Source organism: Hoplias malabaricus, chromosome Y, assembly GCF_029633855.1.
Source record: "Hoplias malabaricus isolate fHopMal1 chromosome Y, fHopMal1.hap1, whole genome shotgun sequence".
Classification (NCBI taxonomy): domain Eukaryota; kingdom Metazoa; phylum Chordata; class Actinopteri; order Characiformes; family Erythrinidae; genus Hoplias; species Hoplias malabaricus.
The window spans coordinates 7,409,070-7,424,350 of NC_089820.1; the positions used below are offsets into that span (position 1 = coordinate 7,409,070).

The 15,281-nt window shown below is 39.0% G+C and overlaps 1 protein-coding gene across 2 annotated transcripts in view; it reads left to right on the plus strand.

Annotated features, from left to right (window-relative positions):
- The first annotated feature begins 399 nt into the window (after window positions 1-399).
- Window positions 400-15,281, plus strand: part of LOC136679095 (transient receptor potential cation channel subfamily V member 4-like) — a 30,332-nt gene continuing 15,450 nt past the window's right edge. Inside the window, exons 1-6 of one of the 2 annotated variants that reach the window (XM_066657389.1) lie at window positions 400-534; window positions 6,286-6,375; window positions 7,151-7,536; window positions 11,290-11,468; window positions 12,306-12,458; window positions 15,030-15,170. In XM_066657389.1, coding sequence (XP_066513486.1) covers window positions 6,367-6,375; window positions 7,151-7,536; window positions 11,290-11,468; window positions 12,306-12,458; window positions 15,030-15,170 — 868 coding nt within the window. In that variant the 5' untranslated portion in view covers window positions 400-534; window positions 6,286-6,366. The remainder of the gene's footprint in view (window positions 535-6,285; window positions 6,376-7,150; window positions 7,537-11,289; window positions 11,469-12,305; window positions 12,459-15,029; window positions 15,171-15,281) is intronic. The other variant, XM_066657390.1, reaches the window with a different exon arrangement.

Sequence of the window (15,281 nt, forward strand, 5' to 3'; positions counted from 1 at the left end):
TCTTTCTTTCTCTCTCTCTCTCTATTTCTTTCTCTCTCTCTATTTCTCTGTCTCTATTTCTCTCTCTATCTTTCTCTCTCTCAATCTCTTTCTCTCTATTTCTCCCTCTCTCTTTCTCTCTCTCTATTTCTCCCTCTCTCTCTTTCTCTCTCTCTATTTCTCTCTTTCTCTATTTCTTTCTCTCTCTCTCTCTCTCTATTTCTCTCTCTTTCTCTCTCTCTCTATTTCTTTCTCTCTCTCTCTCTCTCTCTATTTCTCTGTCTCTATTTCTCTCTCTCTACTACATTCAGAATGTGCACCCCCCCCCCCTCACACACACAAACACAGGGCGGTGAAAATCAAACTGAGGTCCATAAACCTTCCTCATTCTCTCTGCAGGAGTTTCTGAATTCCACCAGGGTATCTTCCACCGCTAATAGTCTCTCAACACAGATGAAGTCGGATTAGACGCGAATAAACTGGATAAAAACTATTCGAATCAATAAAAGTCTCCAGAACGGACCCCTGTCTGAACCCTGCTGTTGTTGATCTGAGGTAAGACCAGTACATTTTGTGATTTTTTATTGAGTTTATTGACTCATGTACTTTCACTGAAGTTTTAAAAAATCATTTATACGAAACGATGTACTATTTACTCGCGATAACAAATTTTAAAACTTGTTTTATCCGGTTTGTTCTTATTTGTATCTCATTTCAAACACGGCTTCATCCAGACAGACAAAGATAATCAAACGTAAATGATCAGGTCACTTAATCAAACTCGGACTAGATTTGCCTTAAAGAGATATTTCACCCACTCCTCAAAAGTTCTTCATAATGAAAATATGTACAAAGTTAGTGAGAAAGGTTTGAGGTGAAGTGACTGAGTGTAGAGAACCTCATAGACTCGATATCAGTTTACAGTGTTGGTGAATGGAACCAGACGTCACCATGTTTACAAATGAACTCTAGCATTTAATGTCCTCTGCACAACAACCGGTGGATTACAGCCTCATAAACTTTATATGGAATGAGGATGATGGAAAATAAGGGGAAATCTATGAAAATAAGAAAATATTTTATAGGAACTATTTTGCCTCACAACATTTTTAATGCTGACACTGTCCAAAGAAAAACATGTATTCCCATTTTTATTGATTTGTAATTTACATCATGCAGCAGACACAGTCCTTCACATACATTTCATGATGAATGGATCAATAGGAAAAGCTCCACTTAGAATTAACCTTTTTTTACATTGATTTCAAATTAAATTAAAGGTTTTTCGATCCGCTACACAGTTTTTTGTTGTTGTTGTTAGATATAAATAATTCTTAATGGGTTGAGGGAGGGGGGGTTAAGAATATTTTCTACACAATGGGGGTGCTGCCTTAAGACAACTATTAAATAATGTATGATTTATTCAAATTGCAATTCTAATATTACATTAATCAGTTGTGCAGCTCTAGACTGAACTCTGTGGAAAGGTCAAAATTATTAACAGGTTTGAGATAAAGATAATCTGTGTCCCTGTGTTTACTATTAACATTCACATTATTCTGGTGTCTAATAATAAATAACCTTGCAGGTTAACCTTATCTAGCTAAAATAGCTTTTTAAATTTAACTGCTGACGAGCTGATAAAAATGACAGCTTTGATTACAGTAATGAGGACTATGTGCATCCTTTGATTTCTCTGAGGTCTGCTATAAGACAACAACATTGCCTAAACAACGCAGCCTACATAAACTGATATGAGAAGTTGATGTTTTATTGACCTGCTGAACTGACCTAATCCAGCACTGCTCGCTTAATATCAGCCTTGGTGTGTAATCTTGGTCTGTTATGTAAAATGAGTTTGGAACCCCAGATGTGACCGTGATAAAAATAATTTCAAAATAAATTATTATAAACAATAAAATTGGTGTAAACTTGCACCTGGTCATTGTTGCTTTATAAGTAATCAGTGTCCATTACAGGAAAATCTAGGCTCACCAGCTGTGTCCAGTGGCATTAACTAGCTGCTTCTTTAAGACCGTTTGTGCTATTTATAAAGAACACAAATTTGGATGTGTCCCTGGACATGGTCCTATGGGGCATATAAGCCCTGGTCTTCAAATGTGGCTAGAGCTGGAGATGACTGTACACAGCTCAGCAATGGACTCTCTCTGAGTCATTCCCATAGCCAGAGACCACAGCATCACCTCGGGACAGACCCGTCTGTATGGGAAGTTCAGAGGGGGTCGTCTCTGAGGGACTGAAGAATGTCATACTGGGCCTTTAGGAAGTCTTGATTTCCTTGTTCCCTGAGAGCAACGCATGAGCTATCGCTGATATCTAAAGAACAGGAACAGCATTACACATGGGTTTACTAACAGGAGGCAAAGATTTCCTTCTCGTTTGCTTTGGTGGATTTGATTGACAGTGTTGTCCTCACTATATCAACAGTCAGCAATGATATATACTCTTTATCGCCAAAAGTATTTGCTCTGATGCCTTCGCACACATATGAAATTGACCGAAATACCATTGTTAATTCATAGGGTTTGTTATGATGTCGGCCCACTGTTTGCATCTATACCAGCTTCAACTCTTCTGAAAAGGCTTTCCACAAAGTTTAGGAGAGTGTTTATGGGAATTTTGACCGTTCTTCCAGAAGCACATGTGTGTGGTCAGACAGTGATGTTGGAGGAGAAGGCCAGGCTCTCAGTCTCCACGCTAATTCATCCCAAAGATGTTCTTTGGGTTGAGGTCAGATTCTTCCACACCAAACTTGCTCATCCATGTCATTACGGACCTTGCTTTGTGTGTGTACAGTCATGTTGAAACAGGAAGGGGTCATCCCCAAAATGGGGAGCGTAAAATGATCAAAAATCTCTTGGTATAATACCACTGACAGGTGACTGTGGAATATTTAGTAGTGAGGACATTTTATGAATTGACACTTTATGTTAATATGTTGAATTTATACAGCTGTGGCCAGGAAGGTTAGTGGAACTCCCAAATTCAATCATTTGGATGTGTGAGTGAATACTTTTGGGAATATAGTGTATTTGTGTGAACACAGTGATAAGGTTACTTTTTTCGGCTATGTTTACATGCTGGTTTATTGCTAAAGAAGGTATCCACAAGTATCCTCTCATGCAAGTCAATGCCGCTGTCTGTTATTTAGCAGTTCACAACCGGTGTTGTGCTCTAATTGTGGATTGTGTGTTGAACTCTCTGGTGACATGCCTCAGTGGCAGTTTGAAAAGATAATTTTTTAAAAGTTACTTTGCTGTGAAACACCCTGTGGTGTAAAGTTGCATGTAAAGGTAGTTCTAATTGTATTCTTATAGTTGGACATATCAGTGTGGACATATACTGTAAATCTTCGGTCTGAGAAGGCGTTCTGGTCCTTCTCTCACTGCTCTTCCATCCGGAAGAAAGAATAACATTAGTGAGAAGTGTTTTAATTTGCTTTATGTGTATTTTCCTGATCCTCTCTGTAGTTGAAAGAAATTATCTGCCAATTTTTGTTAGACTCTGTAGGCCTCTGAAACCTCCACATGGGAGAAATCAGCATGTATTGGCTGATCAACTATATTTCAGAGAGTTCTGTGAATTTTTGCCAAACTATCACTGTGATTCAGCCCAGGAATCCAGTCCTTATATAATATATTATATCTCACTGAGGGCAGAGGCGTTATTGGCTGGCTGCAGCTGTGTTTGGACAGCAGCTTTTAAATTCAATGGTGGGAGCTTGTAGATTGCCGGAGTGGGCAGGTAAGATCAAAAGACAATGTTGTGATCAGTGAAGCCATATTGGGGTTACGAAGCAGCATACAGTGTTCAATAAAGTCCTTGCATTGGCCAGTCTTTAAAAAGGATTTCTTTTTCTGTATTTTTCTGAAATACTTTGGCAAAACCTCAAGCCAACATGCAGTAAGTGTGTCTGTGGGTGTAAATCCGTTACAACTATGAGACTAAGAACCACTGGAACCACATCACCTGTAAGCAACTCACCCAGTTCAGGGGCTTGGTGTGTCTGGAGTATACCCTAAATCACTGCACAAGGCAGGAACAGTCCTTGGGCTTGGACAGGGCACATTGGAACTTCCTTTGCAGGTAAGTTTGTGGAAGTGTAACATTACACCAGTTCCTCTGGCCACTGTTTTCCAGATCCAAAAAAAAGTAAAAACAAAAAAACCTGTTACACCAGTTTTTTTCTGGGCAGGAAGGATTGAAACACATTTCGAATCTCTCGGGACAAGCCTGAACAGGATATAGCCCTTAGTGCAAAGGACAGATTCCTGAATGATGGTTATTCTCTTGGTTGTGAGTAACACTTCTCTGTAGCTTAAAATGTTGGGAACCAGCAGGATCAGCACAGTGTTTTTTTTTTTTTTTTTTGAGGCAGAGGCGTTCTGTTGTCCCTGAGCTTTTTGATGACCGGGTTGTGTGTTTTCGAAGTCCCAGGGGAGTTAGGAATAGAATGGGAACAGTGCTGATTAGTCATGAACTCATCCAGTAAACTAGACCTTCACAACCAGGAATTACAACAATGTACGCTGCTGTTTCAAAAGTTGGGGATTTTTAAATCTGTACAAGATGTTTTGGGGCATCAAAGTGGTTTCACAACAGGGAGATGCCTGCAATAACTCAGTACATTTTATAGTGCCACAGAAAATATTCCACATATTGCTTATTTTATGCATATTATGGATTTTTTTGGTCCTTTAAGGGAAAATTTATATAAAATCATAATACTGATCAGAAAACATTTTCTAAGACTGGAGCAGCCTAAATCTGCAGTGTGTGTGTGTGAGAGAGTATGTGTGAGAGGCAGTGCAAACATGCAGCATGAGGCTCAGGATTGTAATCCAGTCAATAATGACTCAGGGTGAGTAGTAGTAGACCCCAACAAGTATGACAAATAAAATTAACACTTAAATAAAGGAGCTCTGCAGTCTAAGAGGTGTCTGGAGTACAGGTGCTGCTCCTTTTGCATTGAGAGGAGCCAGTTGAAGTGGTTTGGGCATTTGATAAGAACCACCCCTGGACATGTCCCTCTGGAGGTGTAAGAAGCATAAAAAAAAAAAAGATCAAATGAATGGAGGCCCTGTGACACAAGGCTCACTGGAATGATTACACCATATCTCGTCTGACCTGGGGATGCCTGAGGATTCCCTAAGAGGTGCTAGAGGAAGTAGCAGAGGACAGAGATGTCTGGATTTTTTGTTCACACTGTTGCCATTGAGTCACTGAAATGAATTAAGTGAACAAGAAAATGATATGAACAGCCAATGATCGATATCTGCAGATACCTCAGTATTAGAATGGAAATATCTAATGTGTTGGGTCCGCTCTAGCCAATGGTTTCAGTTAAAGTGTCAGAACCAATATTCCAACATCTTCTCATGGCTGAATGTTATCATATCCTCATAGCAATGTTGTAACATCCAGCGTAAACATAGCATTAAAACTGGGGCGTGACAATAGACTGTAGCAACATGTTTCGAATTCTAGGTGTCTGAAAGTAATCTGACAGAATTCTTTTACTGCCACTCAGGCTTTTTTCATTAGAGCACAGTCAGATTCGCTCCAGTCATCTGAGGTGACTTTAACATCATTCATGCTTTAAGAACTAAGAACAGAATTCACCTTATTTTGATGTGTGTGTGGGTTAGCATGCTACTTCAGGCCCAGTAAAGGCTAAGTGCATATGCACTGATGCTGTGTTGGATTGTAAACAAAAATCTTTAAATGACACCAGACTGTTCAGTTTTCAGAAAATAAGTCAAAATACAAGCTAGCCTTTTAACCAAAGCCAATGTTCAGCAGACAGTTAGTTCTCTAAAGCAATAATTTAGTTAAAAACATTGAAGCTAACCCAGCTAGCAGGGCACATTCCCACAACTGTGGCTAACTTTACCCAAAACTTTTAAAACAGTTTTACAAAAAATGTTTTAGTCTAATGCTCAGCTTTTTAATGTTGTTTTTCTTTTTAAATAAAACGTACTTTGAACATTAGACTAAAAGGGTTTCTTTAACTCTTTACTTGAACTTTTGGGTAAGATTAGCAAAGTCCCTTTATTTTTTGTCAAAGAGAAATCCAGGGTTCATTAAGAAACCTAATCCTTTGCTTGTGGGGATTTGTTTTCATTTAAAGCAAAGGTTTGTCACAGAATGAACTTGTTGAATTAACTCTGTAATTCCCACTGCTCTTTATGGTGTAGCAGTACAGGAACCAAAAAAATAAAATAAAATACAGGGGGAACTTGTAGCTTTTGTGTAAAAGATCATGTGTGCTTTCTATTTCTGCAGCTCAGTCCAGAACTTTGAGTGAAGCCTCATCTTTGGCCAGTCACTCAAAGTGGAATTTAGCACCAGGGCAATACTCGAGGAATGAATGAGGTGAGGACGCCTGTGAGTCTATGTGAATTTGTGGAGATCCGTATTTCAAAACTGATTCACCAGGATATTATACTGTATATGCTCTGTCACCCTCTAATATATGGAATGTTGATGACGCAATATTTTACAGTAATAAATGTAAATGGTCTCATGACAACCTGCATGCAATTCTCTTCACTTTTTTTTCCCAAAACCTCAAAACTGTGGTAAAACTCACTCAATATCTCCAACAGGCAGTTCTTTGCCCCCAGGCTCCATGGATATTTATATTTTGTGATCTTAAGATTTGATGTCCTGTTATTACCCTTTCCAGTTCTGTCAGGTTGCTCATGACCTCATTTTTCATTTTGACAAGCGGAGTAACAAAGTAGGTCAAACACGGCTCTGAATAGAAAGACGAGACAAGACACAGTGACACCTGTCGATTATTGTCTGTAGTTCATTCAGCTGAGGTAGGAATTTCTTATGAAAGTCATTCAATTAAATATTAATATGTGGACGATTAAATGCCAAAATTCTCACCCACCTACTTTTAAACATAATAACATAGAACATATGAGCAACAAAAATCATAAATCCAGTGTCATAGAAAATTACAGAATTTCATCCCAGAAGTTGAAAAAGGAATAAAAGAATTATTAAAAATTGCGTTTTACCTTATAGCACTTTTTCTGAAGGGAGCAGATCAAATTGTTCATGGTTCTTTAAAGAAAACTTGAAGAAGTATTGTCATGTTTTTAATATTAATGGTAATTCTGTGTTGTTTCTTTGACAGGATTCCTCCACATTAATGCGGCGATATCGTCTGGCCAGGTCTGAGGCAAACTCCTCCATGTCAAATGCCAGTCCGGATGCTGCAGAATCTCGGGATGGCTTGGGGGATGGAGAACCATCCTTCCCTTTGTCCTCTGTGGCAGGAATTCTGGATGGAGAAGAGGGATCCCCATCAGCCCCGGAACACTCACGGAACCCCCACAACTTCCGCAACAAATTCCAGGAAGCCTTTAAGAAGGGCATCTCCAACCCTATGGATCGACTGGAGACCACTATCTATGAGTCCCCTGTTGCTCCGGGGCCCAAAAAGGCTCCAATGGACTCCCTCTTCGACTATGGCACATACCGGGGAAACCAGAAACGACGCAGGAAAAAAATTCCACGAGGGTGAGGAAAACCTATGGCTTTTTATTTACATTTTGCAGTTTGAAAAAGTGCAATGCTTAGATCTCTTTTAAACAAACCCATCCAAAAGTTAAGTCTCTGCCGATCACACAGTGCTAACAAGTTGGAAGGTGAAGGCTCGAACAGGCTTCTTCTGATACACTGACATTCAGTATGCTTGGTGGAAAACAATGACTGACAATTCAGTTACGTTAGCTAACAGGTGCTAACATTTATATTCAGTTATAGTCTTTTGGATTCCCAGGTACAGATGGTTATGGCATCACCATGAATTGATCTTGGTGCAAGTACCGATTGGGGGGATTTTAAATGTCTAACACTCAGCAGATAAATATAATACTGTGGTGTCCCTATCCTGATGACCCTTGGCAATTCATGTTTTGCCCACTAAATTCTGGCCAATATCACCACAGTTACTGACTTCATTTGGAAGAAGTTTGAAGACCAGCGGCTGCAGTGGAAAACGATAAACAACTCCTGTTGTTGATTGGCTTAATATAGTGTGATTGACAATGAAAATCTAGTATCTGATTGGCTGCAGTAGAAAAGGATTGACATGTACCCCTCCCACTGGTTTTCTCATGTATTTTTGTATGAGGGTCGCTGTAAAGGGGTACACACTGTTAACTAACCCACTGTGAAAATGTCACAGCACAGTTTCACAGTGCTGCGTGACATTTGGAACTTATGTGTGGATCTTTTGCTGTGGGTTAGTGACAAGTGACAGCAGTAACTGTGGCTGCCTGAAGGCTGCCAGGATTTGATAAAAAGAATAGAAACTCCAATTGATTTTTCAAGCGTGTTTATATTCCGTTATTAAAAAATAAGATGACATTAAAACAAAGGCATTTACGTACTTTAACATTAAATATATCAAGAACATTTAGAATGGGATGTCCAATGCCAAGCCATGTTTGGTAACAGAAGGAAAGAGATGTTGATGGTGCCATACTGTGGTCAGGTGAGGGAAGCAGCTGGGTTTTGAAGCCTGAGAAGAGTTCAGTGTTCTCAACCTGATTTGTAATTCAAATCTCCTTTATGCAGAATGGGACTGAAGGAACAAAACTATGTTTAACCTAGAGGAGCCATTACTGTGAATCATCGTTATCATCATATATAGGAAATGTATCTACTGAAGATCAGGGGCTGGGATTGTTGATGTTTTTGTGTGAAAATAGAGCAGCAGATTCTCAGATGAGGAAGTAGTTCTCTTGGTGGAGGATATGTGGTCAATTTAGCGTGCATTAAGTTAATGTTGAAAAATTGATTTTGCCATCAGTCTATGAATGTTTTTGAACACAGTGAGTGCACATAGTCCTATGGCCACCTTGCCCAAGGCCAAGTGTCGGCAAGAAGTTGTATAAAGCTGCCCAGAACTAGGCTGTGAGGCAGTGGAATTGTGATATATGGATTCATGGAGCACAATCAGATACCTTTGGAATGAGGTGGAGTGCCAGAACTAATCCAATGTTAGCACCTGACTGCACTAATGTGTATTTTAGAGGGCTGTATGCAATAAGACACCTAAAGCAATGTTACGATATCTAGACTCAAACCTTCTCAGAAGAGTAGGCTTTGACTGCTGTAGAGAGGCCTTTCATTTCAGAAGATCAGGGGGTCTAAAAACCTTGGTGTATGGTGTAGCTAGAAGGGAGTAAAATAGTGAATACAGGGGTCTGTTTAGTTGCTGAAACTAACGCCTTTATGCTATGGGTGGGTCCTGTATATTTCCCTGCGAGCCGTTGAGGTAATGTTTGCACTGAGGGTTTTTTGGACGTGTGGGACGTCCTTCATGTAAAAGCACGTATTGAAGAGCTGAAGGTGTTCAGGGTGGAACTCTGAGCTGGACACAAACTGACCGTTAAAACACTCAGTATTTTGCTGTGTTTACACACTTCATTTACACACTTCATGAATGGTGTCTATTACAGGGCTTATATCATGGTGAAGGAACATTTTTAAACATATAATTCACTCCATAAACAATAGGCGGCAAAATCTGGCTTTTTTTTTTCTTTTTTAGTGACATCACAATTACCTAACACATTTACAAATACTACTGGGTCTTCTCTATTTTTCTTCTGAAATTAAGGTAATTAAGATGTAGCTTGTTTTCCCTTTGCTTAAAAAAGCACGATTCTTCTAGGAAGTCCTTAGAGAAGATAAATATTTCTGTGAGGTTTTGATGCAGCCATCAAGAGCATTAAAGAAGGCAGGTAGTGGATGGGCCACTGTGTTATTTAGTGAACTTTAGCTACCAGAAAAAAATGGAAAGTGAAGCTACTTTCACACTGAATGCTGAAAATTCATTGCTGCATTTATAGTAGAGGCTTAGTGTTATCTGTTTCTGAACACGAAGAACTCTATAATACTTTTACACTCAACTAGCTTTTTAGGGTGCTTTTACTGCCCACAATAAAAATGTTATTTTGACAAGTTAGAAAAATATTTAAAAATTTTAAGCAGGCTGTTATATTTTATTATTATGAAGCAATATATTTCATTGTTTATTCAAAAATATGCCTTTGGGTGTAACTTAATGCTGGGAGATTAAAAACAATCTTGACTGGTTTTGGGATAAATGTTTTGCTTGATGACAAAAATAAGAAACGTTTGTTTCTATTCCTTGCAAGCACTTCCAACAAAAGCAGCCTGATAATGCAGCGGTAAGGTGCATATTGTCACTGTCCAAAGAACAGATATCTCCATTTTTGTGGATTGTTGGTTTACTACATCATTTAACCACAGCAGATATCCTTCACGTTGTGTGAAAATGTATGGACCAATACAAAGGCTCCAAAATTAACTAATTAAGCTATTTTTTTTACATTGATTTCCATTGAAAGTTAAGGTTTAATTTTCTTCTTCTATTATAGTCACACATTTGGAGATGAATGTTTTTCTTTGGACAGTGACAATATACTATGCAATATACAATATACTAATATATGCTATTACAACACATAAGTGAATGAGACCGTATTAAAAAGTATTAATTAATTTTCTCCATTTTGGTTTATTTATTTTTGAACACAGCAGCTTCACATCATTCAAAAAATATTAATGGTGAATAAAACCAATAAAATCTGTTACGTTCAATTCCATAGAAAATTAAGAAGAAGTTTTCTTCTCCTGTAAAGTTACTATTTTGGGAGATACATGCTTTTAAATGGCATTATGTAAAATTCAAGTTCTTGTGTGTATAAATGAAATATATATAAACTAAAGTCTCATTTATGTCTCCGTATTTGGTGGGTATTTTGTCTGGACCACATTCATTTACCTTAATACCATGCAAACATATGCTTGATTTTGTGCTGCATGATCAGGCTGCTTCTCTTGACAACAAGCTTTCTAGATATGTATTACAGCAAGCATCTACTTTTACCACTGTTAGGAGGATGTTCTTTAAAAACAACTGTAACAAAGTTATATTGTGATTAAATATTTAGACCGGTGTAGTGGGATTAACAAATTGTTGGGTGTGTCTACAAAGCTGTGATGTGCCACTAAACTCCTCCTGGATCATTATGTAATTAGACTCCTGTGTATAAGAACAAGCACAACACTGTGTATTGAAGGTGTACTGTTGGATGTAACCAAACAGAAGTGTTCTTCCCAGACTCTCAACACAAAGACCTACATTCAGTTGGCATTGGTGCAAAGTGCCAGAAAATCTACTTTTCTGAGTTTTATCCTTAAAAACTCTTAACACGTTCTCTCTTTTGTCCATAGGAAGACAGAGAATGAGTTCTCATGTGATGAGGGGTCTGCTGAACCCCCAAAGGTGCTAAAGGTATTTAACCGCTCCACGCTGTTTGATGCTGTGTCGAGGGCTGATCCACAGTCTCTGGATGGTTTCCTGGAATATCTCAAGACATCAAACAAGAGGATAACGGATGAGGAGTTCAGAGGTGAATGCTGAGATGGAGACATTTTGAGAAATTGCCACTTACTTAATGTAGATTTGAACTGGGTGACCCTGAACTGGATAAGCGGTTACAGACAATGAAAGAATGAATGAATGTTGCTAACAAGAAGTGGAAGTTAATGCATAGCTGTTAGCTTCCTCACACACGTGCAAAATGTTTTGAATATTATCAATAGACTCCAGCACTCTATCACTCCCGAGAATGCAGTTCCATAGCTCCACAGGAAGCTGCTGTGCATTATACACCTATGCTAATAGATGCAAATTAAAGCAGGGTCTCTACAAGTCTTATATACATTATTACCATTACCAATGTAGTGTTTTTTTTGTCCCCCATTACTGTCTACGTCCTGCTCCAAATGCCACTGGGAAAACGTCACATATGGGAGTGAGAAATCACAGCAAACTTCCTGAGACTGGTTGGGGGTCTTTTGGAGCATACACACACACACACCAGCACCAGTGTAGCTGAAAACATTAGTCAGCCACTCTAGACAACATGGGTTAAGCCTCCCCTATGGATATCTATGAGGATGTGTCACCACTGGATTTTCAAACTAAAGATATGCGTTTATTAATAGTATCGACTGAGATTGTGAATGTAATGTCCAGCATCCTCCTGTCTGGATAAAATGCAGGGCAGTATGCTAAAGGGGCAACTTGTGGCCTGCAGATCCTATAGTATTCCTGGCTGCCCCCTTCTGAGGGACCCACTCTATGGAGCATAAACTGGTTTATTCAGGGACTGCAAGGCTATTTGACACTTTATCATCTAGTACCTTCACCCTTTGATTTCTGTTGATTTTTTTTTTCCCCTCAGAGCTATCCACAGGGAAGACATGTTTATCCAAAGCTCTGCTGAATTTGTACAGTGGGAAGAACAGCACCATCCCTCTGCTGGTGGACATTGCAGAGAAGACAGGGACACTGAACGAGTTCATCAACACACCCTTCAGAGATGTCTTTTATCGTGGTAACCAGCACTTTTATGCATGCGAATAACACTAATATTACAGGGGCATTTTCTCCAGTGATATTTAACAGCCTTTAAAAACAGTTAAAACAGCTACTACACTGACACCTAATGGCATGGATGTATGAGAGATTCTGTACAAAACCTTTTTTTAATGGTTTGTGAGAGAGAGGGAGGGAGAGAGAAGGGTCAGGTTTAGTGAAAGAGTTTCAGTGTTGCTTGTAGCCTCCACCCTCCTCAGTAAAATCAACACTTGGACACGGTCTAGTTTTCCTGTGCGTGTTTGTGTTCTGGGCCTGGAGGTGAGTACATTCAGTTTTGCCAGTACTGACACACACCCAATCTGATGTCACAGTTTCTTTTTATTTATTTATTTATTTTTGTTTTAAGGCTTTGTTTATAAGACTTTATAAACCCCTACAAGAGCCTTTCATGACAATTGACATCTTCCTTCCTAAACAACTATAAAGGATTAACACATCAGACAGCAGTAGTCGTAGCATCTTTCTGAGTGAAACTGACCAATCCATTTAAGAACTGTTGTAAGAGCTGTTGCTTTGTCGAAATAAACCGTAGACTGTTATGTAGCTTTATGTCAGTCGCCATGAAAGGGTTATGTAGGGATTGGCCAACTGAAAAACAATTTAACCTGTTCTTTTGCATTCCAATTCAACCATTTAGATTCAGTATCTTAATTGTCAGGTATTTAATTCTCTGAATTATAATATAAATATTGTTCATTTTTAATTATTGTATCTATATTTCTGATCTTTGCCTTAAAAAGTGATAGAGTCGTCCTCAAATGGCTGTAGATTTCTTGAGAGAGCCCATCACTTGCAATGCATACTCTCTTCTTGCGGAGCTTCCTCAGGATGTGATTACTCTCAGATGGCCATTAACTTTGGTGGAGTTTAGTCTCCATTCCAGACAAGATTTTTCTAAAAGAGCTTTTTCTTCTGTTACTTGCATGGAATTGGATGCAGGGAAAAATGGCAGTGAATAATAGGAAAATCACAAATGATCAGACCTCAGAAAGGTTTTTTAGCAAGATTCAGAAACAACATGCACATTCTCAATAGGAAAGCTTTCACCAGTGGAATGAGGCCCATCTGCACATGGGCCTAAGGGGACCACGCCTGATGCCAAGATTTGACTGAATGGGTGTAAAGCCTTCCAGCACTGGGCTGTGGAGCAGTGCAACTGTTGCTGACATGCATTGTTTATTTGCACCGGAAAAACACAAATATTTCAAATAACCGTTTTCATAGAACCTCAGATACTGTGCTCAAAAATTGTCTGGGATATTATTCTTTACTTTAAAGTGGATTTAAATGATCAATTTGTAATTTAATTGATTTAAAATATTCAATGATTCTTCTTCATGTTCTGAAAGAGCCATTTGTCCTGGTGTTTCTGATATTTCGTACTAAATCTATATGGCCAGCCCTGCTTGAGGAACCTGCTCTGGAAAATAAACCGACTCATTCAGGGACAGCACAAGAATTAGATTCTTGCACTTTATACAAGTACACGTAGAACAATAGTCATTCATAAATATGGCTTGTTACTTTTTGCTTCTTGAACTACTAAAGCAGATGGGGCGAGCTGCACGGATGCTATTTTCGGACCTGCTCATGTCTTGGCTCATTTGGGACTAAGGGGGAGATTGTGTTGAAATAAAATAGATTCCTTTAGCAGATTTCTCTTTCAGTGTGTGGGATCTATTAGCTGTGTTTAATGGAGTGGGCGGTTTACCCTCATATTGCGATTGTTTACTGGTCTGATAAATGAAATTTTCAGAAGGATAGGACAGTGTTTTTAGCCAGTTGCCTGCTCTTCATCAGAGGCTCTCTACTTCTGCTTAGACACGCCATGTCCAAATAAAAACTTAGACCAAACTACATATGATAAATCCCCCGCACACCGGCTCAGGATGAGCTGTATTTTCCTGTTTTGCTGGAAGCAATGATAGTGCACACGGCTGTAAACTGCAGCTGCTCTCTCTGATAAGTTATCAGTGACGGTAATCCGATGATAAAAATATTTACTGATGATATATTTATAACAACATCTGTTTTAAGGGTATTTACACTGCAGATGTTTCTGGATGTCTAGCTATAGACAGATTTTCCATTTTCAGTATGTTCATATAATTAAATATTGACGTAATTCAGGTTAATCAGTGTGAGGTTACTTCCACCAACTTTGCTGCACTAACAGCCTTTTCTGAGTCTTTACACTAGGTGTTAGTGCTGTGGGGATTTGATGGCCATGTGAACGTTAGTGAGATCAGGTAATAACCTGGGATCATTAATCCTAGAGGAACTGAACAGAGATCAGTCAGTTAAGAGAATGCAGTTGCACTGCTTGACATTCCAGTTATACCAACTGTGTCTGAAATGGATGAATTTTAAAGTGGCTGAGTTGTCTCAATGAAACGGCTGTTTAAGAACCATTGGACATGTAATTACCATGCCTTTGAGACTAACTGGAGATGGTTCAATGCATTAATATGAAAAGAAACTGCCAATGTTGGGTTGTTTAATTGTTTGTTTATTGTGTGTGTTACAGGTCAGACGGCACTGCACATTGCTATAGAACGGCGCTGTAAACACTACGCAGAGCTGTTAGTGGAGAAAGGAGCAGATATCCACGCTCAGGCGCGAGGACGCTTCTTCCAACCCCGAGACGAAGGAGGGTGCTTCTACTTTGGTCAGTTGTGGAAAACAACTTTTTTTTTTCTTATAACGTGGCAGTGAATGGAAACAGAGGGTGGGTGGACCATGGTGGAATTAGCAGGTGCTGGTTCTGTTCTATTTCTAT